The sequence below is a fragment of the Grampus griseus genome, assembly GCF_964374135.1.
Source record: "Grampus griseus genome assembly, chromosome: 20".
Taxonomy (NCBI): domain Eukaryota; kingdom Metazoa; phylum Chordata; class Mammalia; order Artiodactyla; family Delphinidae; genus Grampus; species Grampus griseus.
Window position 1 is genome coordinate 49,309,873 of NC_139014.1, and position 26,693 is coordinate 49,336,565.

At 52.9% G+C, this 26,693-nt stretch overlaps 1 protein-coding gene across 2 annotated transcripts in view; it reads left to right on the plus strand.

Moving 5' to 3' along the window:
* The window catches only part of ITGAE (integrin subunit alpha E), a gene marked incomplete at its 5' end in the record, with an annotated part of 58,630 nt that overhangs the window by 15,470 nt on the left and 16,467 nt on the right, over positions 1-26,693 (plus strand). For both annotated transcript variants that reach the window (XM_082678743.1, XM_082678744.1), the window contains 18 exons: positions 5,514-5,605; positions 6,833-6,900; positions 7,252-7,369; positions 7,590-7,733; positions 8,145-8,260; positions 8,859-9,010; positions 10,221-10,374; positions 10,907-11,057; positions 11,566-11,633; positions 12,913-13,048; positions 13,582-13,724; positions 14,089-14,229; positions 14,887-15,123; positions 16,151-16,281; positions 17,941-18,071; positions 19,276-19,439; positions 20,858-20,986; positions 23,987-24,060. In XM_082678743.1, coding sequence (XP_082534869.1) covers positions 5,514-5,605; positions 6,833-6,900; positions 7,252-7,369; positions 7,590-7,733; positions 8,145-8,260; positions 8,859-9,010; positions 10,221-10,374; positions 10,907-11,057; positions 11,566-11,633; positions 12,913-13,048; positions 13,582-13,724; positions 14,089-14,229; positions 14,887-15,123; positions 16,151-16,281; positions 17,941-18,071; positions 19,276-19,439; positions 20,858-20,986; positions 23,987-24,060 — 2,349 coding nt within the window. The remainder of the gene's footprint in view (positions 1-5,513; positions 5,606-6,832; positions 6,901-7,251; positions 7,370-7,589; positions 7,734-8,144; positions 8,261-8,858; positions 9,011-10,220; positions 10,375-10,906; positions 11,058-11,565; positions 11,634-12,912; positions 13,049-13,581; positions 13,725-14,088; positions 14,230-14,886; positions 15,124-16,150; positions 16,282-17,940; positions 18,072-19,275; positions 19,440-20,857; positions 20,987-23,986; positions 24,061-26,693) is intronic.

Consider the following 26,693-nt stretch of genomic DNA (forward strand, 5'->3'; position numbering starts at 1 on the left):
CCGTGCCCTCATGGAGCTCCCAGGCTCTTGTGGGAAACAGACAAGTTGGTCGATGACAGGAGGAGTGAAGACTGCTCTGTGGGGACGTCCAGGGTGCGTTGGGGACATAGAGGCACGTGTGTCCTTCAGCCAAAGGATGTACCTTGACACTGGGACTTAGGGGCTGAGTAGGAATTAGTGTGAGAAGGCATGGGAGGGGGAATCGGGGCTGAGAGCTGCTTGGTCAGAAGTCTGGAAGCCAGCCTGAGCCAGGTGCGGGGGCTGGGAAGGTGTCGGTGGCTGAAACTGAGCCTGATGAGACATTGGATGGGGGAGGTGGGCCGTGCTTTGTCAGCCGGCACAAAGGTTTGGGGAGCCTGAAAGGCTTGAAGCGCGGTGAGAAGGTTGTTAGGAATGTTCTGGTTCCAGGAAGAATTAAAGGTAAGCATTGCTGTGTTTTGTCTTGATAAAGTTCTATTGCTGCACTATTGCACAGAAGACTGCACGTCATCAGAGTGCCGCTCAGCGAATGTTCACAGAGTGAGCCACCCACGTAAGCAGCGTCCAGATCGAGGCAGGACAGGACCAGCCTCGCATAAGCCCCCTGCAGCCATGTGCTCCCTTCCGCGCACATCCCAGGCGAGAGTTAACCCCCGCTCCCACCCCCGGCCTAGCTCTGCACTTTCTTTCACTGGGTGAATGCACTTCTTTTTATTAGGCACAGGGTGCCCAGCAGTGGAATTGCTGGATCGTGGCTTCTACGCTGGGTCAGCATTCAGTTTTCACAAAGTTGGCGGTGTGTGAGCGTCCTGCACTCCCCGCACTCATCAAGGTCGAGGCCGGGTTTCTGCCATGCTGTGACCATCTCCTGCCGAGCCCCCTCCCTCCAGTACCCCAGCAGGGCCCTCACCACTCCAGCTTCAGACCCAACAGACTTTAACCCCCCTCCCTCAGAAGCCAAGCCAAGGGCTTCCCTGGTGGTGCAGTGGTTGGGAATCCGCCTGCCAATGCGGGGGACACGGGTTCGAGCCCTGGTCTGGGAAGATCCCGCATGCGGTGGAGCAACTAAGCCCGTGCGCCACAACTACTGAGCCTGCGCTCTGGAGCCTGTGAGCCACAACTGTGGAGCCCACGTGCCACAACTACTGAAGCCCACGTGCCTAGAGCCTGTGCTCCGCAACAAGACAAGCCACTGCAATGAGAAGCCCGGGCACCTCAGCGAGGAGTGGCCCCCACTCGCCGCAACTAGAGAAAGCCCACGTGCAGCAACGAAGACCCAACACAGCCAAAAATTAATAAATAAAATTAATAAATTTATATATTTTTTAAAAAAGCCGAGCTGAAACGCCACAGTGGAAGAGGGGACTTTGAAGTACCCAGAGCAGAAGGCTCCGAGCCCCCCAGGGCCCAAGGAAACCTCCCCGGACACCTGCTGAAGCAGAGAGGGTCTCACGGGCTTGAACGTGCAGCGGGAGAGGATGTGGTGGGAGGCACCTGTGGGTTCCTGCCTCAAACCTTGGAGCCTGAGACCACGGGCTGCTGCTCAGGGCAGGAAACGTGCTTCTGGCCACCCCGGCCGCAGAGGAACAGGCTGGGCTCCTCGTGCAAGGACCACACGTGCCTCTCTCTCCCTCATGTTGTTTCTACGTCAGTTGTAACAGCCAGGGCTGGCAGCATCATGGACTTGGCCGCTGCAGTGGGGTGGAGTGGGATATAACGAAGGCCTTCCCCCTGGGCGGTATGGGAATAGACTCTGAGGACAGAGATGAGTTACAGCTGGGTGAAGCCAGGAGCTGGGCTGCACTCAGCCCAGGTGTGATAGGGTCCCTGGGGCTGTCAGCTGATGGTGAGCTCAGTTATAGTTTAGTTTGCCAGCCACTCAGTCGGTAAACCTGGAGATCAAGAGACCACCCACCGTGGTGGAGGTGGTTAAAGGGGCGGGCGGCAGAGGCAGCTCAGACGGGGCCCCGGGCCCCCGGCATTGCGTGACTGTGATATGGGTGGCAACCTTGGGTTCTGCAGTGAACAGCCTGTGCAGCTGTACGTGGTGGTCTCTCAAGAACTCACAGTCTAGGTGGGAACAAAAGCCAGGGATAAGTGTAGGTGTCCAGTAGTGAGGGCTTCCTGGAGGGCTTGGAGGGGGTCAAGGTGCTCCTTCTTTTGGGAAGGCTTCCTGAGGAGCTGGTACTTGGGAAGATTGTTCTGCAGGAAGAGGAGCTGAAAGGCATTGCAAGCGGAAGAAACAGCTTGGGCCAAGGCCTAAAGGAGGAAGGAGAGCTGAGGCTATTCCAGGCCTGCACCTACCCCACCAAGACGTGGCTGGGTTGGATCCCAGCTCTGAGCCCACCTTTACGGGGGAGCAGAGAATAAGGTGCTGGGCCCAGGGCTGAGGCTCAGGCTGGGAGGGGTCTGCGGAAAGAGGCAAAGTTGTTGAGCAGGCGACCTAATTTAGGGGCTCAGCTGCAAGCCCACAGAGCTCAGCTGCACGTGGTTCTCTGCCCCTCAGCCTTGCCCCAGATTAGCCCCCTCATGTGCTGCCTCGGCTGTTGTTCAGTCGTCATTTAACAGATGTTTACCAAACCCCTGCTCTGTGCCAGCCACTGTTCCAGGTGCTGGAAATAACATGGCAAACGAGAGGCAAGGGGAACTTGGGGAACTTGTGAGGTCTTGGACTTGGTTCACTGTTACCAAGATCCTCTCCCTGTAGACTGTAAGTTTCCTTGGGGAACTTAGAGTCTAGGGGGAGAGACTGATAATAAACAGTAAAGAAGTAAACAGGATGCTATCAAACGGGGACAAGTTCTGGGAAGGAAATAAATGGGACGATGCAGAGCGGAGTAACTGGGTTGTGAGGTGAGGCTGGTTGGAGAAAGCATTTGTGAGGAGGTGACAGTTAAGCGAGGCCAAGGAATGAGAATGAGCCAGGTTGGGGAGAGGGGGGCGCAGCAAGGCAGAGGGCCCAAGCCGGGAAAGAGCTGGGGGCAGCCTAGGAACGGAAGCCAGCCAGTGCGGGGCTAGAGCTTGGAGAGCAAAGGAGCAGGAGGGGAGTCTCAGCGGTGGGGAGGTGCTAGATGGTGCAGGGCCCCGTGGGCTGCAGCAAGGGCTATGGACTCTTCACCTAAGTGCACGGGAGGCAGCTGAAACAGGGCAGTGACGTGGTGTAATCTACAAGGGTACATTTATTTTATTTTATTTAAACAAATATTTATTTATTATTTACTTATTTGCCTGCGCCGGTCTTAGCTGAGGCACGTAGGATCTTTGTTGCGGCATGCATGTGAGATCTAGTTCCCCGACCAGGGATCGAACCCGGACCCGCTGCATTGGGAGCTCGGAGTCTTACCCACTGGACCACCAGGGAAGTCCCAAGAGCAAATTTAAAAAACAAACAACAGAAAAAAATAACAGGGGGCTATTACTACACACCAGGCAAGATGATGGTGGCAGGGGAAACAGAGAGAAGAGATGTTCTCTAGATATAGTTTGGAGGAAGAACCAACAGGGTTTACTGATGGATTTGATGAAGGGGATGAGCGAAAAGACGAAGCAAGGGTGCCCCCGGGCTTTGGACTTCAGAACATAGTGGTTGGTGGTGCCATGTATCGTGTCAGGGAAGATGGAACGGTTCAGTTCAGGCGATGGAGAGCAAGACCATAGTTCTGTTTCGAACGTTCTAAGTTTGAGATGCCTATTAGACAATGGGCAGTTGTTTATTTATTAGTTTCCTAGGGCTACTGTAACAATTCATCACAAACTTAGTGGCTTAAAACAGCACAAATGACTATCTTACAGTTTTGGAGGTCAGATGTCCAAAGAGGGTCTTACTGAGCTGAAATCAAGGCATTAGCAGGGCTCTGTTCCTTCTAGAGCCTCAAGGGGAGGATCTGTTTCCTCACTTCCTTTGGGTTCTAGGCGCTGCCTGCATTCCTTGGCTTGTGGCCCCTTCCTCCATTTTTAAAGGGTCTGATAAGGACCCTCGTGATTACATTGGACCTACCCAGATAATCCAGTATAAATTCCCCAGCACAAGATCTTTAACTTAATCTACGAAGTCCCTTTTGCCATAAAAAGTAGCGTATTCCTGGGCTCTGGGGGTTAGGACATGGACTTCTCTGGACGGGGCAGGTCATTATTCTGCTTTCTAGAGCTGCGCTGGCCTGGCTTCTGGTGGAGGGATGCTAGCATTGCAGATATAAAGGTGGGAATGTCAGCATTGATAGGTGTACTGAAGCCAGGGATTGGAGGGGGGATCAATCACCAGGGAGAGTGTGTGGACGAGGAAAACAGGGACCCAGCCCCGGGACACCAGTGACATTTAGAAGTCAGACAGTGAATGAGCAAGCAAAGGAGTTTGAGAAGGAGTAGTGAGAGAGGTCAGGGGAACCAAAAAGAAAGTGGTTCAAGGGAGAGACGGTTACTTCTGCCCCGGGCTGTTGAGAGGTTGAGGAAGATGAGGGCAGAAAGGTGTCCCTTGGATCTGACGATGTGTGGACCACCGCTGACCTTGACAGGACCCGTCAGGGGTGGAAGTCAGCTTGGGCTGGGGTAAGCTGGGTAGGGCACACACACACAGGTGTAGATTTTATTATTATCCTGTCACCCATGGAAATAAGTGAATGATACATTTCATATTTTCTTTAAATGTCAAGTAACGGGAGATGAGGAAGTGGAAACATGACCTCGTTCCTGGCCCCCAAACCACTGTAACTCATCATGACCTGTCTCATCCCCTTTATAAAGCTTCCCCTTTATAAAGTCCTCTGTGGCTTCCTACTGCCCTCAGCATAAAACCTTGAACTTGGTTCAGTGTTATCAAGCTCAGCCTCGGACCCCTTCCCCAACACCCCCTACTCACAGCTCCTAGGATGGGGAGCTCTCTCCCTGTCTCGGGGCAGCCCTGATCCTCCCTGGGCAGCATGCACACGGAATGTTTAGGCTGACGCTGGCTCTCTGCTGTCTCCCTGGGCAGGGGGCAGAGTTTGCCATTGGGAATCACGTCTCCTGAGGCTGCCTTAACCAGGCTGAGGGGCCCAGAACCTCCAGTTCTGACCTGCCCCTAGGAGAGGGGCACAAGTGTGCTCTTCTCAGGAAGTGCTGTCACTGGGGCCAGGTGGGGCAGGCGCCCTTGCAGCCACTAGGAAGGCAACAGAAGGAAGGCTTCTGTCCCCAGCAGAAGCAACTGTGCTGCTGGTGGCTTCCTGGTTCCCCCCACCGCCATCAAAGAGCAGCGAGTGTTTATTTACCACCAATATCACCCCATTTCTGTCAGGGTGGGCCAGGAGGCAGAGGGGATGCATTTAGCCATTTCCTGCCTGGAGCTGTGCAAAGGTTGAGCCCATGCCTCCCTCGTAAGGCAGATCCACCATCCTGGGCTGGGAGCCTGCCCGCCTTTCCAGGTCTGGTCTTCTCCATAGTTTTCCCCACAGGGAACCTGTGGGTCTGTGGGCCTGGAATGGAAGGACTGTGTCTGGGCAGGTAGGGAGGAAAAGGGAATCGCTGACCAGCTCAACTTTGCTGCCGACTCTTTCGCTCAGGCTCCTGGTAACCAGCCCCGGGACCAGCAGGACGGCAGGGCCCCTGTATCAGTGTTCCCTCATTCAGGATGAGCTCCATTGCCAGCCAGTAGGTAAGTCAGCCCCTGCTCCCGGGAATGCTCCCAGGACCTCCTTTCTAGGAATCCCACTCATCCAGCCCAACCATTCCAGTCTCTCCACCCTAGCCTCCACCACCAGCCACAGCAAGCCTTCCATCCTGGTGCCCAATCCCATCCCCACCCAACCCTAACCCCCAGCCCACCTTTCCGGACCCAATCCTAACAACAAAAATGAAACCTAAAATGGATGGAGTGCTTACAGAGTCACCTGACACTCTGCTAAGTGGTTCGCGGACTTTTAATCCTTAAAACCACACCATTTTACAGAAGAGAAAGCTACAGTTCAGAGAAGTCCTTTGGTTTCCACTATGACTAAGGTCACGCATCTGAGCAGCACCACAGATGCAAACCCAACTCCACCCAATTCCAAAACCCAACCTACCGCAACTCACCACGCCTCAATGGAACCCACCCTCGCCCCGCGCCCCTGCAATCTAACTGTAGCCATCCTAGCGCCTAGCATGGGGTCTGCCATATATTAGGTGCTCAATAATGCCGTTTGAATGAACAAAGGAATGGACCTAATTCGCTCGTTGACCAAACTCCTCCCATCCTGCCCAGCCCAACTGAAGGCCCACTTTGCTGACGACCGTTGGGCCATGTCAGGTGGAGTGCTGGTCTCTGTGGGAGGCGCTGTGTTGAACAGCCTCCATCTCTGCATCAGAAGGGCACACGGTCCGGCAGGGTGACTGAGTGATCCTGGGACTCAAAAATGCAAGTCTCCTGAGGCCCACAGTGGGGCGGGAGGGGAAGGAGCTACACTTCTGCCCCTGGGGATGTGGGGCAGTAAGATTCCCCAGAGACAGGACTTGGAGAGGGGAGAGTTCATTGGATTTTAGGGCCAGTCCCCCAGCCTCTTGCCATTCCTCCCTGGTGCTGCACACACCTGCCAGCTGCCCAGCAGCCCAGGGGCCCCTGGACGACCAGCACCAGGTCTCAATGTTTCTGGATCCCTATCACCATCTGTCGCAGGCTGGGCACAGAGCAGACATCACGGGGCATATGTTGAATGAGACACCGAATGAGCCTGGGAGAGAGGCCTGTCCTTGAAGGCCCCCCGCATCTAGCTTCTAGAGGTTGCTCTGAGTGGCCAGCTCTTCCTCATGGGGCTTTGACCAAGATGGCCCTGTGCTCTCTGACCTTGGCTCCTGGGTTGCCTCCCAGCATTCCTCCCTCCTTACCTGGGCCTCACTGTTTCAGAGAATGTCCCCATCCCAAAGGGGAGGTACCGTGGAGTGACAGTTGTCCGGAACCACCATGGTGTTTTGGTGAGTATGCGTGGCGAGGGAGGGTGGAGGGCCTTGGGGAGCTGGTGCTACCCCTGTGGTTGACCGTGGTGGATACCAGTCCTGACTGGCGTGTTATTCTCAGGGCTGAGCCCAGCTGTATCCCCAGCAGCCCCAGGGCTGACAGCGGCTCTGAGCTGGGTACTCCGTGTGACCCAGCACACTGACCCCGGCAGCGACTCCTACCCCTGGTGAGGGGTGAGCACGCTGTTCCCGCGTCCCCTGCCTGGTTGAGCCACTGGATTCTGACGTGGGGGTGTGGGTGTGGCTGTGACGAGGGGGCCTGGGCTGGGGGTGACCCGGGCTTTCCCCTCCTTTCTCCCCCTCCTCTAGGTCTGCATTCAAGTGACGACCCGGTGGCCCCAGAGCCTCAGCTCAGAGCTCACAGGCAACTGCATCCTGCTGGCCCCTGACCTCCGTCCCCGTGCCCAGGTCTACTTCTCCGACCTTGGTAAGGACTGGACCCTCGTTGGACAGCTCTGAAGGGATATCCCGGGGTCTGCAAGAAGAGGCGCCAGCCCGTGGTAGATGCAGAGGGACACAGGCCCGGAGAGGGCAAGGCAGGCTTAGGCCCCATGTGAAGGAACCAGGGCAGAGCTAAGAGCAGGCTTACCTGTAGGTGAACGAGGAGGCCATCTGACTCGGAGCTCTTCCACGTGTACTTTTTAAAGAAAAATTACTGGACCCTGATGCCCCTGTGGATGCTGGAGACTGCTCCAGGAACAGAAAAGGCAGCACGGAGAACACAGCCAGGCTGCGCCGGGAATTGAAGGTGGAGGAGAAGGAGACAGAGGACGAGGACGAGGAGGCAGCTGGTGAGAAGAGGCAAATCTGGTCGCTCCCAGGGCTGTCAGAGCTGACTCCCTAGGCTGGAGACCTCCAGGGCTGAGGCGTGCCTAGGTCCAAGAGATGGAGAGCAGTGGCTGGATTCTACAGGCCTGGCCAGTCCCAGCCCTGTCTCTCTCCATCTTACAGCTGGGAAAACTGAGGCCCAGAGAGTGGGGGTGCTGGGAGTGACTCACGCAGCAAGTCAGAGCCTGAGCAGGTTCTGGCTCTCTCTCTGCCTCTGAGACAAGGCTTCACTCTTGGGAGTGGCACCGATGCCCTCCCTGAACTGAGCCCTCAGGGCTTGAACTGGGTGGGTGCCCTTCAGGGCAGGACGAGTTGCCCTCACTCCTGCCCCAGATGCCAAGCCTACACCTGACCTGTTCCCCGTCTTGGCCCAGGCACCGAGATCGCCATCATCCTGGATGGCTCAGGAAGCATCGATCCCCCAGACTTCCAGAGAGCTAAAGACTTCATCTCCAACATGATGAAGAACATCTATGAGAAGTGCTTTGAGGTGGGCTTCCCTAAGGGCTGGACTCACACAGCTTGTGTGTTATCTACCGCTGGGAACAAACCACCTCAAAACATCCACCAGCGATCTGCTCTCCTTCTATGGGTCAGCTGTTCGGTCTGGGCTCAGCTGGGTGGTTCTTTTGCTGGTCTTGCCTAGAGTTATTCCTGCAGCTGCAGACATCTGGTTGTTTGACTAGACCCTAAGATGCCCTTGCTTGTCTGGACCATGTGTCTCCAGCAGCCCAGCCCAACTCTTTCATGGCAAGCACTTTCCAAACCTCTGATTATATCACATTTGCTGATGTCCCATTGGCCAAAGCAAGTCACCTGGCCTATCCCGGAGTCAGTGTGGAAGAGGGGGACTACACAGGGACATGGATTCAAGGAGAAGTCTGTGATTCACTGGGAGCCATTACTATCATACCTTCCTCCACCCCCACTGGCTTAGAGATTTCCCTCTGCCTGAGTATTTCCTCCTGCCCAGAAACTGGGAGGAATGAGTGGATTCTTCCACTGCTTCCAGGCGGAGCCATCTAAGGGGCAGGGGTGGCCTTGGGCAACTTTGCCAAACTCCTTCCCTCTCGGCCCCTCCCCTGCAGTGCAACTTTGCCCTGGTGCAGTATGGGGAAGTCATCCAGACAGAGCTTGACCTTCAGGACAGCCAAGACGTTACGGCGTCCCTCGCCAGAGTCCGGAACATCACTCAAGTGGGGAGTGTCACCAAGACTGCCTCTGCCATGCAGCATGTCCTGTGAGTGTGAGGGCAACAGAATTACCTGTACCCCTGCCGAGTGCCAGTCCACGGCCCCGCCCAGAGGCTCTGAGGCGTCCTACCTGGGGAAGGGGCTGGACAGACTGTGTAGAGGAGAGGGTCAGGGCTCAGGCTCTTCCTTGGTGAAAGGGGACACTGTGAGGTCTTCCCACCCAGCCTTGGCTGATAGATGACACCCCAAGACAGTCCTCCAAAAATTCTTCCAAAGACTCCTCCTGCGAGCAGCAGTAGGGCACGGTGCTTATCAGAGCGGCTTAGTGGGCAGGCTCCCTGGGTTCAATCCCAGCTACAGTTTGTACTCGTGAGACCTTGGGCGAGTTGCCTAACCGCTCTATGCTTCAATTTTCTCACTTTTTTTTTTGCGGTACGCGGGCCTCTCACTGTTGTGGCCTCTCCCGTTGCAGAGCACAGGCTCTGGACGCGCAGGCTCAGCGGCCATGGCTCACGGGCCCAGCCGCTCCGCGGCATGTGGGATCTTCCCGGACCGGGGCACGAACCCGTGTCCCCTGCATCGGCAGGCGGACTCTCAACCACTGCGCCACCAGGGAAGCCTCAGTTTTCTCACTTTTAAAATGAGAATAATGGGGAATTCCCTGGTAGTCCAGTGGTTAGGACTTGGTGCTTTCAGTGCTGAGGCCAGGGTTCAGTCCCTGGTCGGGGAACTAAGATCCTGCAAGCCGCAAGGCGTGGCCAGTAATAATGATTAATAATAATAATAATAATAATAGTACTTGCCTTAAAATATGTACGGTGCATACCAGAGTGCCTGGCATCTAAGTTCTATGTAAATCTTAGCCACTGTTTTTAATATCATTATTATTCCCACACATACACACGAGGAATAGACTCCAGTGCTTCCAGCACCTTTCTTTTTCTTTTTTTTAAAATAAATTTATTTATTTACTTATTTTTGGCTGCATTGGGTCTTCGTTGCTGTGCACTGGCTTTCTCTAGTTGTCCAGCACCTTTCTATTGGGAGCAGGTGAGGGGTAAGAACACCTGTGTTGCAGCCTCACCTCCACGCGCGCAGCTGTGTACCCAGGGACATCACCACCCCTCTTTGGGCCTTTGTTCTCCCAGGAGGGCTCCTTAATCCTCTTCAATTCTAAAACAGGTCAGTGAATAAAATCTCCCCAGGGCTCAGTCATCCCTTTGGCAAAGTTCTTTCCCTTTACTCTCCCCGATTTAGAGACAACATCTTCACACCAAGCCATGGCTCCAGAGAAAAGGCATCCAAGGTCATGGTGGTGCTCACTGATGGGGACATATTCGGGGACCCCCTCAACCTCACAACTGTCATCGACTCCACAAAGATGCAAGGTGTTGAGCGCTTTGCCATTGGGGTAAGAACTAGGTGCTGGGGGTACCTCGTGACCCTGTGCAGCCTGGGGTGGCGAGAAGCCAGGGCTCCTAGAGGGGCTTCAGTAAGCAGCGTACCCAAACCCTGCTGCACTCACACTCACTCACCAACTTCTCTTCTTTCAGCCCCCGTGTCCCATGCACCCCGCACTCCCCACCCCACTCAGGGTCTTCCCCGCAGACGGCTCATTTCCCAGTGGTGGTCACAGCTCACTCGCCCAGCAGTGATGGGGAGAGCAGTGGACACCCTGGGAGCCCACAGGAGGGATGTCAGGGAAGGTTCCAGGAGGAGCGGGTGCTGAGCTGAGTCTCGGAGGACAAAGAGGAGTAGCTGACGTGGGGCACAGGGGAGGCGGGAAGGGCTCTGCAGGCAGAAGGAATAGCGTGGGCAGGGGTGAGGAGCTGGTGTGTTCAGGAAAACACACGTAGAGTGTGTGGGAGAACAGGGAGCAGGGAAAGAAGGAGGCCTGGAGAGCCCTCGCGGTGCTGGCCCACTGACCCAGGGCCTCTGTGCAGGTGGGAGATGCATTTAATAAAACTAGGGCGTACAACGAGCTGAAGCTGATCGCCTCGGACCCCGATGAGGACCACGCCTTCAAGGTGACCAACTACGCAGCGCTGGATGGGCTGCTGAGCAAACTGCAGCAGAGCATCATTAGCGTGGAAGGTGAGGCTCCAGGTCCCTGGCCACCCCTGTGTGGCAGCCCCCTCGGCATTCAGCAGGAGGCCCGAGGCCCACGCTCCAGCCCTACTCCTGTCCTCCCTCCATGTGGCACTCTGGCAACTCCTGTCACCTCTCTGAGCCTCAGCTGTTCCATCTCTAAAAAGGCAACAATATCCCCAGCCTTCCTCACTTCCCCCAAATTCCATGAAACTCTGATGAGAAGCTCTTTCTGGTGCTGGAGGAAGAAAGGTGACTGGGGCATGATTCCTGCTCCCAGGAGCTCCCAGGTGAGGAAACTGAGGCCCAGGAAGAGGGAGGGGATGGCCCTCTTCCCAGCTATGCTGCCAGCAGCTGCTCAAGCAGGACCCGGATCTCTACTCCAACCTGATGCTCGTCCCATCCTACCAGAACCTCCTTCCCTCTGGGAAGAGGCCAAGCCGGACCCTTCCCCGACTTGGTTTCTCCCTTCACCTTGGCCCACAGCAGTCTCACTGGGCTTCTTGGCTTCCAGGCACGGTCGGAGATGCCCTCCACTACCAGCTGGCACAGGTCGGGTTCAGCGCCCAGATCCTGGACGAGGTACGTGGCCGACTCAGCACCAGGCAGGCTCTCCACAGAGGAGGGGCCCCAGCGACCCCCAGGGACTCAGGGTCCCCTGGCTCTCAGTGCCCTGTGCTGAGGCCTCTGAAGGAGCCAGTTTAAGATTTTTTTTTTTCATAGAGATTTTTTGATGTGAACCATTTTTAAGTCTTTATTGAATTTGTTACAATATTGCTTCTGTTTCATATATTTTGGTTTTTTGGCCCCGAGGCATGTGGGATCTTAGCTCCCCAACCCGGGATCAAACCTGCGTGCCCTGCATTGGAAGGCAAAGTCTTAACCACTGGACCACCAGGGAAGTCCCATGAAAGAGCCATTTTAGGACAAAAGAAAACACTTCTGTGTGCTCGCCCTAACCTGGACCTTTGAGGTCGAGGAGAGAGTGGCCCTGTTTATAACAGGAGGTCATTTCGTCCTGCGCTCAAGGATTAAGCAGCTTCCTTAACACAGACTGGTAACACCCAGCCCTGGGTGGGCTTGCCTACCAAGCCGGGTACTTCTCCCCACCAGAGGCCCTGTTCCCCACAGACGGGCAGTGAGGACACCGTCCTTGCATGTGGTGGAAGCACGGTTAGCACATCACTCGACACAGGTGGGCCTTGGGTGCCAGACTCAGGCTGTGCAGACTTGGAGGACATGAGCCCCATTTTGCTCAGTCGTACTTTTTTAAAAAAAATTTATTTTAATTAATTTATTTTTGGCTGTGTTGGGTCTTCGTTGCTGCACGTGGGCTTTCTCTAGTTGCAGCGAGTGGGGGATTCTCTTGCGGAGCATGGGCTCTAGGCATGCAGGCTTCAATAATTGTGGCACGAGGGCTCACTAGTTGTGGCTCACAGGCTCTAGAGCGCAGGCTCAGTAGTTGTGGCGCACTGGCTTAGTTGCTCCGCGGGATGTGGGATCTTCCCGGACCAGGGCTTGAACCTGTGTCCCCTGCATTGGCAAGCGGATTCTTAACCACTGTGCCACCAGGGAAGTCCCTCAGTCATACTTTTTTAAATGCTCAACATCTGGGCCCCGGGTTGGATTTCTGCCCCAGGGGTTGCTGGTCCTGGAGGGACAGCTGCCCTGACAGGGTCATGGGTACAAGGCAGGAACCCAGTGTCTGCCTCTCGCCTTCCTCCTACGTCTCTGGCCGGGTGCACTGAATGCCCCTCATCCCCCCTGCAAGGTTTGCTGTGCTGGCAGGTAGACCCGATGCCACCCTGGCTGGCCCTGGGTCCCTCCCGCTCAGATGGCCGCCCACCCTTGTCCCCTGCAGGGGCAGGTGCTGCTCGGTGCTGTAGGGGCCTTCGACTGGTCGGGGGGCACGCTGTTCTACAACATGAGCAGCCGCAAGGGCCGCTTCCTGAACCAGACAGCGGTGGATGCCAAGGCTGTGCAGTACAGCTACCTGGGTGAGGGCGGGGCCTGGAGGCTACCTGGGTGTGGGCGGGGCCTGTACAGGGACACAGGCCGCTAGTGCACTTCCTAGCTGGGGAGGGCCCAGGTCGGTCACGTGGACCGAGGGAAGGGCCCCACTTAGGGAGCCTGAGGCTGAGAATTAGGCCTGCTTGGTACCAAAGCGCCAGGTCCTGGCAGCTGCCTAGGGAGGTAGGGCCTCTCCCTTAGTAATGGCGGTGGGTGCCCCTTCACCCCTCCTCAGTCTTCATGCACTGCGTTTGTGATGAACGTGCGTGGAGTGTATTTTGAGTGAAGCTGTGTGTGTGATCATGTGTGTCTATCCCATCTGTATAGTGGGACACACGTGTGTGAGCAGCCGCATGGGTAAGTAGAGCCACCGCTGACGATTTTAAAAGGATGAGGAAGATAGTCTCTCCATGTTTGCCTCCCTGCCCAAGCTACTTCGAAGTCCTGGCTGGGAAGGGGGGCGGGGCACAGGAGTGGCCCGGTGGGAGATCCTGATCACAGTTCCACATCCCCCCCGCAGGTTACTCGGTGGCGGTGCTGCACAAGGCCTGTGGCCTCTCCTATGTGGCAGGGGCTCCACAGCACAAGCAGCAAGGGGCTGTGTTTGAGCTCCGGAAGGAGAGCAAAGAGACCAACTTTGTACCAGTGCTGGAGGGCGAGCAGGTACTGCTGGAGAAGGACCCCCGCCCCCGTTATTACAGATAGGGATCTGGAGGTCCCAGAGGGAAAGGGGTGGGCTCCAGGGCACACAGTGGCTTGGGGACCCAGCCTGGGCAGAACTCAGGTCTCAGAACTCAGCCTCTGCCCCGGCTCTGCGTGTCTGAGCGCCAGCTGGTTTCCCCCATCGTGGGGGATCAGGCTGTTCACCCAGTCTCCTGTGTTATTCTGCTGAACACATTGATCTGGTCTGACCCGAAGCTGGTGGCCCAGGAAGAGCAGGAGCAGAGGCCTGGCATTGCTGAGGGCTCTGGTGGTGGCGGCTGCCTCCCCGGCACTCCCTGTGAGCTGCGTTCCCTCTGGCCTGTAGATGGGGTCCTATTTTGGCTCTGAGCTGTGCCCTGTGGACGTCGACATGGATGGGACCACAGACTTGTTGCTGGTGGCCGCCCCGTTTTACCACGTGCAAGGCGAGGAGGGCAGAGTCTACATGTACCGTGTGAACAAGCAGGTGGGACAGTCGCCATCTTCGCAAGCTGGCCGAGGCTGTGGCCAGGCCGAGGGGACAGAGGCTGGGAGCGCCCCGGCCCCGCCTTGCACCAGAGGGCGGAGATGGGGAGCTCAGGGTGGATGGCAGCCTGGTGGGGCGACTGCTTCCCTCCGTCCCCTCCCCCACTTTCTTACGTTCCCCACCCCATCATCTCATGTTGAGGGTGATGACATCGCAAATAGCTGCACGGTTGACAAAGCACATCCTGTCTGTGATCTCACTTGTTTCTCACAGTAACTGTGGGAGGTAGCTGTTACTCCCATTTTACAGATGAGAAAACTGAGGCTCAGTGATGTGGAGACTTGCTTCAGTTTACAGAGCAAGTGTGTGGTGGAGCCAAGGCGAGAAGCCAGGCCTCCTGATCGCCAGCCCAGTACCCCAATCATGGGAGCAGAGGGTTGCAGCTCTTGGTCCTGGACTGCAAGGCAGGAGGACTCCAGCTTCACCACTCACTCACTGTGCAGACTTGGGAAGGTCTCTTGCCTCTTCTGAGCCACAGGCTCCCTCCCTGCTGGAGAATCAGAATCAACAAGTCCTTGAGCATGCTCCCTGGGGTGGCAGTGGGGTGGGCACCCTGCATCCCTGTCTTGAGGGCTGAGCTGCCTCTCTGCCTTACAGGATGGTTCCTTCTCCTTGGTACGCACGCTGAGTGGCCACCCCAGGTTAACTTATGCGCGATTTGGCTTTGCCATGGCGACAGTGGGGGATATCAGTCAGGATGAGCTCACAGATGTGGCCATCGGGGCCCCCCTGGAAGACTTCGGGGCAGATGATGGTGTAGGCTTCGGCAGCGTGTACATCTACAATGGACGCTCTACCAACCAGCTGGTTGACCTCGCTACCAGCCAGCCACAGGTGATCCGCAGGGCTCTCTCTTGCCTCTACTCTGGGACTCTGACCTTCCCCAGATATGATGGCCTGAGACCCAAGCCAGCTCCAGTCCTAAGTGCCAGGCAGGTCCCAGAGGGTTGAAGGACAGAAGTCACTTGGAGGTTCTCACCTCAGACCCTTCCAGTGGGGCTAGAGGTTGTGGCAACATCCATGTACTTTCCTGACCTGTGACTCCCTCCTTCTTTGGCATTCCTGACCATGGACCTGCCTCAGATCCTCTTTCCTCTCTCTGTCCCTTCTCTGGCTCCTGTCTCCCACCCAACCCCTCCCCCCACCCCAAGCCTAGCTCTCACCCCCCAGGAATCCATTGCCAGCTTCCACGCTCCATCTTTTATGGGCACTTTCACTCACATCCAGCTGCAGTTTCTCTCCAAGCTTCAGTCCTGTGTGTCCAGCTGCTCCTGAGCCCCTCACCTGGATGGCCTCCAGCATCTCACTCTCAGGATGCCCAACTGAAAGCATCCTCTTCCCCCTAGACCTGCCGCTCCTCTGAGCCCTACCCCTCCACGGCTCACAGCAGAAACCCGGGCTAATCCTGGACCTCAGCTCAACGTGTCAGCCTCTGCCTCCTAAAGATCCTGCTGTCTCCCAAATCCAGCCCCTCCTCTCCATCCCCACCACCCCTGCCCTGGCTCCTTCCTCTTCCCCATCTTCCACCCTGTGCTTCAGTGGTGTTTCTGAAATGTAGTTCAGAGCCACCCTCGCCTCAGCCCCACATGAGGACTGCTTGTGCCCAGTACTCCCTGTGCCCCCTGCACTGACCCCTGACTGTTTCCTGGGACGACCCTACTCTTCCCCACCCCCTGCTGTCCTTACTCTCCCTGTCAAGCCCCACCCCCCTTCAAGCCTCCCTGGGAGAACCTTGACGTTTTCTTCCCAGTTCCTCAGCTGATGGCTCCCTGGGATGGGGACAAAGGCTAATCTGCTGATTGAATTAAACCAAAAGGAAACCCCTTTCCCTCCCTGACACCTTGTGTTTCTCGATCCACAGAGGATCAGAGCCTCAGTGGTGGCCCCAGGACTGCAGTACTTCGGCACGTCGGTGGCAGGTGGCTTAGATTTCAGTGGCGACGGCCTTGCTGACATCGCTGTGGGCGCTCTGGGCCGGGCGGCTGTGCTCCGGTAGGGGTCTGCTCTGGCAGCTTCACCCAGTTGTCCTGCCCTAAGTGACCTCGTGAAGACACCAGGCACTGAGGGGAGGGAGTAAGCGCATGGTTAAGGGCGCCGGCTCTGCCCAGCTGGGTTTGAACCTCAACTTGCACTTAACGGTGTGCCCTTGGACAGAATTTCTAAGTCCCAATTTTCTTATCTATAAATGGGAATAACAGTGCACCTACCTCAGAGAGTTATGAGGACTGAGAGGATCTATGCAAAGTATTTAGCACGGTGCTCAGTGGTGGCTGCTATTATTACTATTAATTTCAGAGCTTCTGTGCTCCATCCCTAAGTGAGTGATCTAGTCCCATGGCTATAAATAATCTGGCGGGGCACCAATCTGCCCTGTGCTCTCCGCGAAGCTCCAGGCTCGGCTGTTTATGCAACACAGGCATCGCAAAGTTACCATGTCTAAAAATGGACTCACCAAAAAAAAAAAAAAAAAAAAAAAAGTCAAAACCAACCAAACAAAAAAGGGGACTTCTCTGGCGGTCCAGTGGTTAGGACTCGGTGCTTTCACTGCAGAGGGCGTGGGTTCAGTCCCTGGTCAGGGAACTAAGGTCCCGCAAACCCCATGGGGCAGCCAAAAAAAAAAAAAAAAAGGACTCATTCCCACCCGCCCTTCCTTCTCCCCACCTGCCCCTCCCTGGGCTTCCCATCTCAGCAAAGGGTGCCATTTGTTCAGGATAAAAACCCAAGAGTCATCCTTGATTCCTCTTTTTCCTTTCCCTGCCATCCCACCAATGAGTTTTGGTTGGCTCTACCTCCAAAGTACTTCCTAGTAGTTCATGACATTGTCACCTCTCGCCTGGACCACTGCCATGGCATCCTTCCCTGCTTTCACTCCCTGTGCTCCGTTCTCCACACAGCAGCCAGAGAGACCCTTTCATTCTGCTGCTCAAAACCCCTCAGTGGTTCACACTTAGAGTAAAATCGAAATTCCTTACCATGGCCTGGCCCTGCAGACCCCTCCCTCCCCGCCACTAGTTACTATTCTCTGTCTCACTAATTGTGCCCCAGTTATGCTGACTTTTGTGTTCCTCAAACAAAGCAGACTCATTCCTACCACAGGCCCTTTATATCAGCTGTGCTTTCTGCCTGTAATGCAGTTCCCCTAGATCTTCACAGAGCGGGGTCTTTCTTGGTAACAGAGCTCAACTTAAATGTCTCCTCATTTGTGAGGCCATCCCTGACCACCAGCTAAGTAGCCCCCAATCTCTATTACCTTATCCTATTTTATTTATTTAGTTAGTTAGTTATTTTTTGGCCACACTGCGCGGCATGCAGGATCTCAGTTCCCTGAGCAGGGATCAAACCCGGGCCCCCTGCAATGGAAGCACAGAGTCTTAACCACTGGACTGACAGGGAAGTCCCAATCCTATTTTATTTTTATCATAGCATTTCCTGTACATAGGATTTTCCTGTTTCTTCTTGTTTATCTGCTTGTTGTCTGTTTTCCCACTAGAGCAGGGCTTATCTCTTTCCCTGTAGTATCCTGAAGACTCAGAATAGCACTTGGCATAAGCGAGGTGTTGAATGTATATTCACTGAATGAAGGAAGAGCCCAGGCACCGATCCAGAAGTCCTGTGGTCCCTTCTCATGGTCCTCTTTGCTGTCTTGTTTAGCTCAAGACCTGTGGTTCGTCTGAAGCTGTCCATGACCTTCACCCCCAAGGCACTGCCCATTGGCTTCTACAGCAGCGTGAATGTGAATTTGTGTTTTGAAATCAGCTATGTGTCCCCAGCTGCTGAGTCAGGTAACAGGCAGCCTAGCTGACCCGTCCAGTGCTGTGGTCAGTCCCTGTTGGCTTCAGTGGGGGGCAGGAAAAGAGGGCTGAGTGGGGGTGGGGTGTTACGAAATCCCTCTGTTAGACTTTAGCTCCTTTGACCTTAGGTTCAATTTAATGGGAACCGCCCCAGAAAAGGGTGATCTGCTGTCAAGTCCACACTCTGAAGGGGTCTCTCTGACCCTGTTGGGAAAAGGGGCACTGGATCCCTTCCTTGGGTGGAAGGGTTGAGTTTCTGAAAGGAGACTCAGAAGAAGGCCGGCACTTGTGCATCTCCACCTACTGTGCCCACACCTGTGTGTGCGCAGGGCTCCCGAGAAGTACCTGTCCTCTCTCTCCCTGATTTACATCTTCTCCCCTTCCCTGCTCACCGTGTCTCCCTGGCCCAGGGGGACTGGATAACCTGCCAGCGGCCTGGCCTCCCTTCCCATCCGCTTAGTTGGCACTGGTTGGGAGAACTTCCAGAAGGCATGGCTTTCACAGCCCAGGTGCTCACCGCCAACCCAAGAGATCCCCGCCAGAACAACCCCCCAGCAACCGTCCCCAGGGCTTAAGCTCTCGGTAACAATCCTGGGGATGTCTTCCTGCAGGTCAGCATGTGCTCTCCCATGGAGGCTGGCTTTCCTGCAAGAGCCCATGATCAAATCTGTTAAGTAGGAAAGGGCAGGCCTATCCGTTCCAGCTGTATAGGCTGAAAGGTTCAGGCCACAGAGCCCGCATGGCAGCTGCTGGGTGGCTGTGTGACACTGGGAGGGCGTCTTTCACTCTCTGGGCCCTGGTTTCTTTTCTCCACAGTGAGGGAGCTGGCCCAGGTAGTCTACAAGGTGCTTCCAGCTCTGCTGTCCTCAGGTTTTACTCTGTGGTTTCTCTCTCTATTCCTTGACTTTTTGCTCCTCCTCATTTCCCCCCTCAATCCCAGCCTCCTCCCTAAGCGCTTCTTCCCCTAGGGAAGCCTGACTCAGCCCCTGGGATGTGCTGCTCCGGGTTTGGGGCTGGTGCACTGAGGGACCCTAGCTGGGTGCCGGAAGACATGAGAAAAGTACCTTTGAAATGAAGAAGCAGCTTGGGGAAGCGCCTGCGTGGGGGCGCCACTCAGGAGGGACTCATGGGAGGGCCCTCTGTCTGGGGCTTGCCCATCCCAGTCTCATCAGGAAGACCTGGTCTTCATTCCCAGGCCTCAAAGAGACCTCTCTGAACTTCACTTTGGACGTGGATGTGGTGAAGCAGAGGAGAAGGCTGCAGTGTTCAGATGAGAGGCTGTGTCAGAGCTCCCTTAGGGAGTGGGGCACGGGCCCCCATCTCTGTGAGCCCTTCCTGCTGGTTCCCACAGAGGGAGAGGTAAGTGGAGGAGTTTCCAAAAAAGTCTAGAGGGGTCTGTATTGTTGAGAAAAGAACTGAGGTGCATGCAATGAAGCACATGTACCCATACACACAAATGAGGCAACTGAAATAATCATAATAGATTAAGAACCAGATGATGGGGGAATTCCCTGGCGGACCAGTGGTTAGTACTCTGTGCTTTCACTGCTGAGGGCCCGGATTCAATCCCTGGTCAGGGAACTAAGATCCCACAAGCAGCACGATGAGGGCAAAAAAAAAAAAAAAAAAAAGAACCACATGATGGCATGGGAGGTGGGAAGTGGGAGTTATGGTACCATAAATCCAAATTAAAGAAACCTACCGAGGGACTTCCCTGGCGGTCCAGTGGTTAAGACTCCTCACTTCCACTGCAGGGGGCGTGAGTTCGATCCCTGGTTGGGAACTAAGATCCCGCATGCTGTTCAGAGTGGCCAGAAAGAAAAGAAACCTACCGAAATTGAACACTAAGTAGATCTCTGAGCTTCCTAGAAACTGGACAAAGAGGGAAATTCTCTAATTGCTGACATTTTTCTTGGTAATAAATTGGGAATAACAGGGCTCCTTCCCTCACCTGATAATAAAAGTGGGGCAGAGGGCCCTTGCATGAGTCAACATCAGAAAACCTGAACGAGAGAAAGTAGAAATAGAAAGACAAAAGTTGTGATTTACAAAAGTTTACTCCTGACAAATGTGCCTAGAGACATGAAAGATGTATTTGTCAGAACCCAGAGCCTGACAGGACCCAGAGTTGTGGACCTAAAAGGATCATTTATTCCAATAAACTCGTAAATTATTCTTCTGACTACACATCTGTTCCCATGTCTGTTGATTGTTAAATGGATTAAGAACGAGTTTCTAGCAAATCTATGGCTTCCTTAAATACAAGCATAACTACCTTTTCCACCTGGGAATCGTGCTCACCTACTCTCAGGTGTTCAAAGCTCCCACCTGGCAAAAAGGCTCAATAAACAAAGAGAATGGCAAACAGCATGCCAGCCCATCTCCTGGTCTTCAGCTTTTATTTCTCTAGTATATCCTCCGTGTTGCTTGGAGAACGATCTTTGTAAACACAGATGTGGCCATGACTCTTCCCTTTCGTGGCTCCCCTTTGTACTCTGAATAAAACCCGGGCCAGTTTTTAACTCCTAATGGCCAGAATCCCGTTGTGATTGGGGCAGGAACCATAAGGAGTTACGGTGCCCGAGGCCATGGCAGATCAAGGGAGGTTTTCCCAGTGCTCTTGGCAGCCGGGCCTATTTGGAAGAGGCTTCGGAATCCTGGCTTACCACTTTCATTGTTTATTTCTTATTGTGACTGCATCAAAGTTAAAAGTATTCTCCTTGTCATCTTCTCCCCCACATCCAACTCCAACCCTGCCTTCCTTGGTGACTCTGCAGCTCTGTCAGGAGGACTGCTTCTCCAACATCAGTGTCAAGGTCAGCTACCAACTCCAGACCCCCGAGGGCCGGAGGGACCATCCCCAGCCTATCCTGGACTTCTATGCTGAGCCCTCTGCCATCTTCCAGGTGACTCAGCTTGGACCAGACTCTCCTGGGAGCCATCGCCCTAAAAGTACCTGCTCCCCTGTCTTCAAAGAATGTTAAAGTTGGGAGGGTCTTCAGACAGCATTTAGGCCCCTCACTGTACAAACAAGGATATAGAGTTCCTGAGATGGTGTTAATTTGCCCAGGACCTCACTGGTGGGTAATACACGTCTCCAAACCACCCCCAAGGCTCGTTCTTTCATGTTCACAAAAAGTGCCTGCTACATATTTAATGAAGCATGTGAATACATTGCCCACCTTGGCAAGAGTCTCTGATAACGGAGTGGTGAGGGGTGGGGACTGGACTGGAGCCCACCTGCCCCGCGCTGCAGAGAGGATGCCCTTTGGCATACCTGCCTGCCCAGGTCCTGCCCAGGCCTTCAGGCTGAATGGCCCACCAGACCTATACCCTAGCAGATGGATAGTGTCACAAAAAACTTTTCTCATAACTACAGGAAATCAGAGAGGGAAAAAAAACAGTAAAGTTTCTTGATTCTATGATATCTAAGGAGATTTTGTTCCCACTCAGGCCCTGGCCCCCTGGGGTATTCTGTCAGTATTCATTTAGACAGTCTTATGGGGTACAGAAAAATCAGCAGGATCAAAGAAGTGATAACATGAGCATTGAAAAGTAATAATTACAGTTAGCTGGAATGCATTGAACCTCCAAAAGTAAAAATAAGCCAAAAGTAGTTCATGCTGGCACAGAAAAGCTTCAGGTAGCAGAAGTATATTTCTAGGTAATCATAGGACACTCACAACTGTCCAATATTTGTACAAGAATGCTCTATATTAATTCAGTTATATAAGCCTTTAGCTCCAGTTTTGGTTAACACCCAATGCATCAATCACGAAAGGTAAATAGAAATAAGAGAACAACATCATCAGGGTGACTGTTCCTATCGCTCGTCTGCCCAGGAAGAGGGAGGATCAGGTTCCCGATGAGCAAAGATTCTCATTTTAATTTTTTAGGCAAATTTATTCTAAATTTATAATAGTATATTAATTTTCTAAATTTTTAAAATTTGGCATTGACACTTAGATGGTTCAGAAAAGACTGGGAGAACTAATAATAAAGTTTTGTCAACAAAGCAGATTATCACTAATTATATATATTCTGTTTTAAGAAAACTTTAGTTTGAAATATTTTGCTTACTAAGAAGTTAGAATTGTCCAAAGAATTCCCATCCTTTATCCAGATTCCCCAAATGTTAACATTTTAACCTTTTATCACATTTGCTTTATTCTCTGTCTCTCTCTCTCTCTATACAAAATCTCATGTATATCTTACACATATACATATGTAGTCTCAGAAATTTATATTTCTGAACCACTTGAGAGTTAATTACAGATACGATGCGTCTTTACTCCCGATACTTCAATATGTATTTCCTAAAAAACAAGGACACTCTCTTACATAACCACAGTACAATGATCCAAACCAGGAAATTTACAGTGATGAAATACTATAATCTACAAACTTTATTCAAATACCACCAGTTGTCCTATTAATGTCCTTTTTAGCAAAAGAAAAAAAATTTTTTCTGGACCAGGATAGTTCATTACTTTTGTTTAGTCTCCTTTAATCTTGAATAATTTCTCAATCTTTCTTTGTCTTTAATGACCTTACATTCTTGAAGGGTACAGGCCAGTTATACTGTAGAATGTTCCTCAACCTGTCTTTGTCTGATGTTTCCTCATGGTTAGATTCAGGTTATGCATTTGGGGCAGGAATATCCCAGAAATGAGGTCTCACCCCTCTAAGTGCATCGTATCCGAGGCACATCATGTTAAATTTGCCCCATTCCTGGTGCTATTTCCCTTTGTAATTAATAAGTATCTTATGGGGAGATGCTCTGAGACTATGCATATATCCTGTTTAACATCCATTCAGGATTCTTACCTTAATCAACTATTAGTTTGATGGTTTGGCAAAGAGGTTTTTAAAGAAATTATCCCACTGATAAAATGGATGAGGAGAAATGATTTGCTGTTAGGTTAGGCACATAGATGTTTCCAGAGAATGAGTTCTGGCTGGGAGCTTAGGGTGTTATAATCGTGCTGAAAGAGAGCAGGCTGCTTGGCTGTATTAAAAACAAAACTAAAAAAACCTGCCCCCAATTGTTGACCCAGTCAGATAGAGCTCCAAGCTCTGACTCCTGTGAACTGCATCTCCCTTCTCTGGGAAGCAGAAGGTTTTCTTTCTAGCTCTGGGCTCCCATTCTAGCTCCAGGTCATGGAAACAGTCCTTGCTGCTGTTTAGTAAAGCTGCTGCGATGGTCACTGGCTGCTGGGAAGATAAATGCAGAGGTTCCCCAGTTAGAGAGCTGCCTGTGCTTCCTTCAGAATAAAAAATAGACCAGCTCCTTTAGACAACTTGATTTTTCAGCCTGAGCTGGAGCTTTTCAACCTTGACTGGGCCTTTTGGACCCAGTGCGACTTTCTGAATTTGTTTGGTGTAGGCAAGATTGCAAGGTGGAATATTTAACCTACAGAGAAGACTAGCCATGGGGGTAGAGGACCTCACGGGACTGGACCTTGACAATATTTGGTTATTTACCCCCTTTTGTCCCCTGCTGTTGCTGCTCTACTTAAGAGGACTAAGGAAGCTTTTCTTCACCTGGGTTTTCCTCCCCCAAATGTTCAAAATAGTGAGTTGTGAGTGTTGCTGCTTAATTAGCATAATATGAAAGCGGCAGGCATTCCCACCGTTTCACGAAGGTCACCCCATTTTTGACCTTGGCCAGTGGCCTGACGCATGGTACCTGTGTTGTAGGACCAAGCACATCCCCATCCCTGACAAGCCAAGGAATGTCACAGTCACAGCTCTCACGGCCTTGTGGACACAACCCCAGCCTGTCAGCCTTCACCTGCACTTCTCAGAGTCAGCAGGAGGGACAGGAATGTGCTAAGGAGATCATGAAGCAAGGCGGGGATGGCGGGGTCTCTGGGCTGATCCTGCCCCTCTCTGTCTGGTTACAGCTGCCCTACGAGAAGGCCTGCAAGAATAAGCTGTTCTGTGTCGCTGAGCTGCAGTTGGCTACCACCCTCTCTCAGTGAGTTGAATCCAGTCGTCACGGTTTCTGCAGTTAACTTCCTCCTGAAGGCTTACCTGGGCAAACCCCTCCCCAGGATGGACCGCTCACTTCCTCCCCCTTCCCCTCATGGCCCACAAAGGGCTTCTGCACTTATTATCTCTTGCTTCCCCACCCACCCAGTGAGGGACGCAAGACAGAAATTTGTATTCCTATTTTATAGATTAGGCAACAGACTCAGTAGTTGAGGGCCTGTGTGGGGTCACATGATCATTGGGTGGACTTACACCCAGGTCTCTGGACATCCCGGACAACGCTATTTTCGTTAACTCAGTGTCTCTCACTCCTAGGACCACCTCAGTTAGAGGTAACCTCTTCCCTGGCTCACCTCTTAACCAAATTCCTTAATCCATTGCATATTTATGGAGCATCTCCTCTGTGCCCAGCACTCTAGGTGCTAGAGGTACATCAGTAAACAACACACAAAAATCCCGGCCCTCCTGGTGCTTTTAGGGGGAGAAGGTAATAAGTCAACTTTGTGTTGATGAGATGTATCAATACTATGAAGAGAAAGAAGGCAGGGAAGGGGGGATGGAATGCCGGGGGGAGGTGGGGTGGCAGTTTTAAATAGAGTGGTCAGGAGAATGTTCACGGAGAAGGTGACATTTGGGTGCATGCAAGGGGAGGTGGAGGAATGAACTCTGCGGGTGTCTGAAGGAAGAACACCTGTAAATGCCCTGGAGATGGGAGGAAGAGCCAGGACACCGGCATGGTTGCAGTAGTTGAGGGAGGGAGAGGTCACGTGAGGGGAGGAAAGGTCATACGTGGCTGCATCTCCATGAGGACTTCTACCACGAGCTGAGAAGTCAGAGGGATGACATGACCATGCACTTTAACAGGATCATTCTTGCTGCTGTGTTGAGAGTAGACTGTAGGAGCAAAGGTGGAGGCGGGGCAATGGTAGGGAGCTACTGTAGGAACTCGGGTGAGAAGTGATGTGACTTAGGCCAGGGTGGTAGCAATGAAAGTGGTTATATTTTGAAGTTAGAGCCCACAGGATTGGATGACAGATTGGATGTGCGGAGTGAGAGAAAGAGAGGGGTCTAAGAAGTCTTTCAACGCTTCAGCCTGAGCATCTAGGACTGTGCTGTCCAATACAATAGGCTCTAGTCACACTTGGTTATTTAAATTGAAATTAATTAAAATTAAATTTTAGTTCCTTAGTTGCACTGGGCCCATTTCATGTGCTCCGGACCCGCATATGGCTAGTGGTATTAAACAGCGCAGAACAGGTCATTTTCAGTACTGCCAGAGTTCTGTTGGACCGCACTGCATTCTAGAATGATGGTGATGTCAAGAACTGAATTAGGGAAGCTTTTGGAAGAATTGTTTTGGAAGGCAGGGTGGGGAGGAAGAGATCATGAGTTTGGTTTTGGACATGTGGTGGTTTTAAAATGCCTTCCCTGACTCCTAGTGCTGTGTGTGTAACATGGCACTGATGGCCAGCTGGCCGGAGTTGGCATCTCTGGGGAAGAGCACTGTTCTCTGAGTCCTGGTAAGCCTTCTCATAGACATTTGCAGGACTTGTGTTTCAGATGTGGATGGCTTAGCGCTGCCCCTCTCAGTCACTAAGGATCCAATTCAAGGCTTTTGAGTGCTTTGGAAGCCAGCCTAACAAGGAGACGCAGTTGTTTCTAACAGGGAATTAATTACAGCGGAGAAAGCCCTCCCAGCCACGTCCTTGTGAAGTAGACAGTGAAACAGCTGGCCCTACGTCACCCCCTAGTGTTCACAGCCAGCAGTCTCTTCTTTTTTCAAAAGTATTGAACCTAATCCTTAGCAACCAAATGTCTCAATGGCTTTGACCGTTTTTGTGAACATGGATCTCCTAAAGAATCTAAGGGAGGCTACAGAGCTTTCTCCCTAGAAGATCAACTTGCATCCACTGGTGTTTGCATTTGGGGCCCTCTGAAACTGCCCCGGCCCTCAGGTTGAGAACCCCTGGTAAATATTCCAGTGACTCTCAGATCTCTCTCCTGGGCTCTAGAACAGGATGCCTTACTGACATTTCAACATCTCTGCCTTCCTGTCCTCTGGGCACCTCTCATCATGCCCTGGACTGAACCCATCTGATCAACTTCTGCCCTCGGGTCTTCCCCCTGTGTTCTCTCCCTCACGACTAGCCCCACTCGGTCATCCAAGCTGGAAATTCAGGAGGCATCCTCGACTCCTCTCTCGTTTTTGTGCTGCTTGCAAGCACGGCCTTATCACCTCTGGTTTCTACCCCCTGCCCATCCCCACTACTACTGTCTGATTTCAGGCCTGTATCATCTCCCAGATGGATCCCCACACAAGCTCTGCCTCTGCCCCCTCTAGCCCTCCAATCTATCCTTTTCTCAGCTGTGATAAAAACAAAAACAACACAACAAGACACAGGTCACGTTACTCTCGAGAGCTGCACATTCCATCTTTGAACCTTTCAGAGGGTTAGAAAGTTTTCTTTGTTGTTAATATGTTTCCCTGTAGGTCTCAATTACTGAGGGGCCCCATGGTGCCTCAGCAGATGGAAAGAAGCACTTACACGTCCCCAAGTCTTCTCCAGGCTGAACAGATTCATGTTTTAACCCACAGCCTTTAAATTGGAAGGGCCGGGA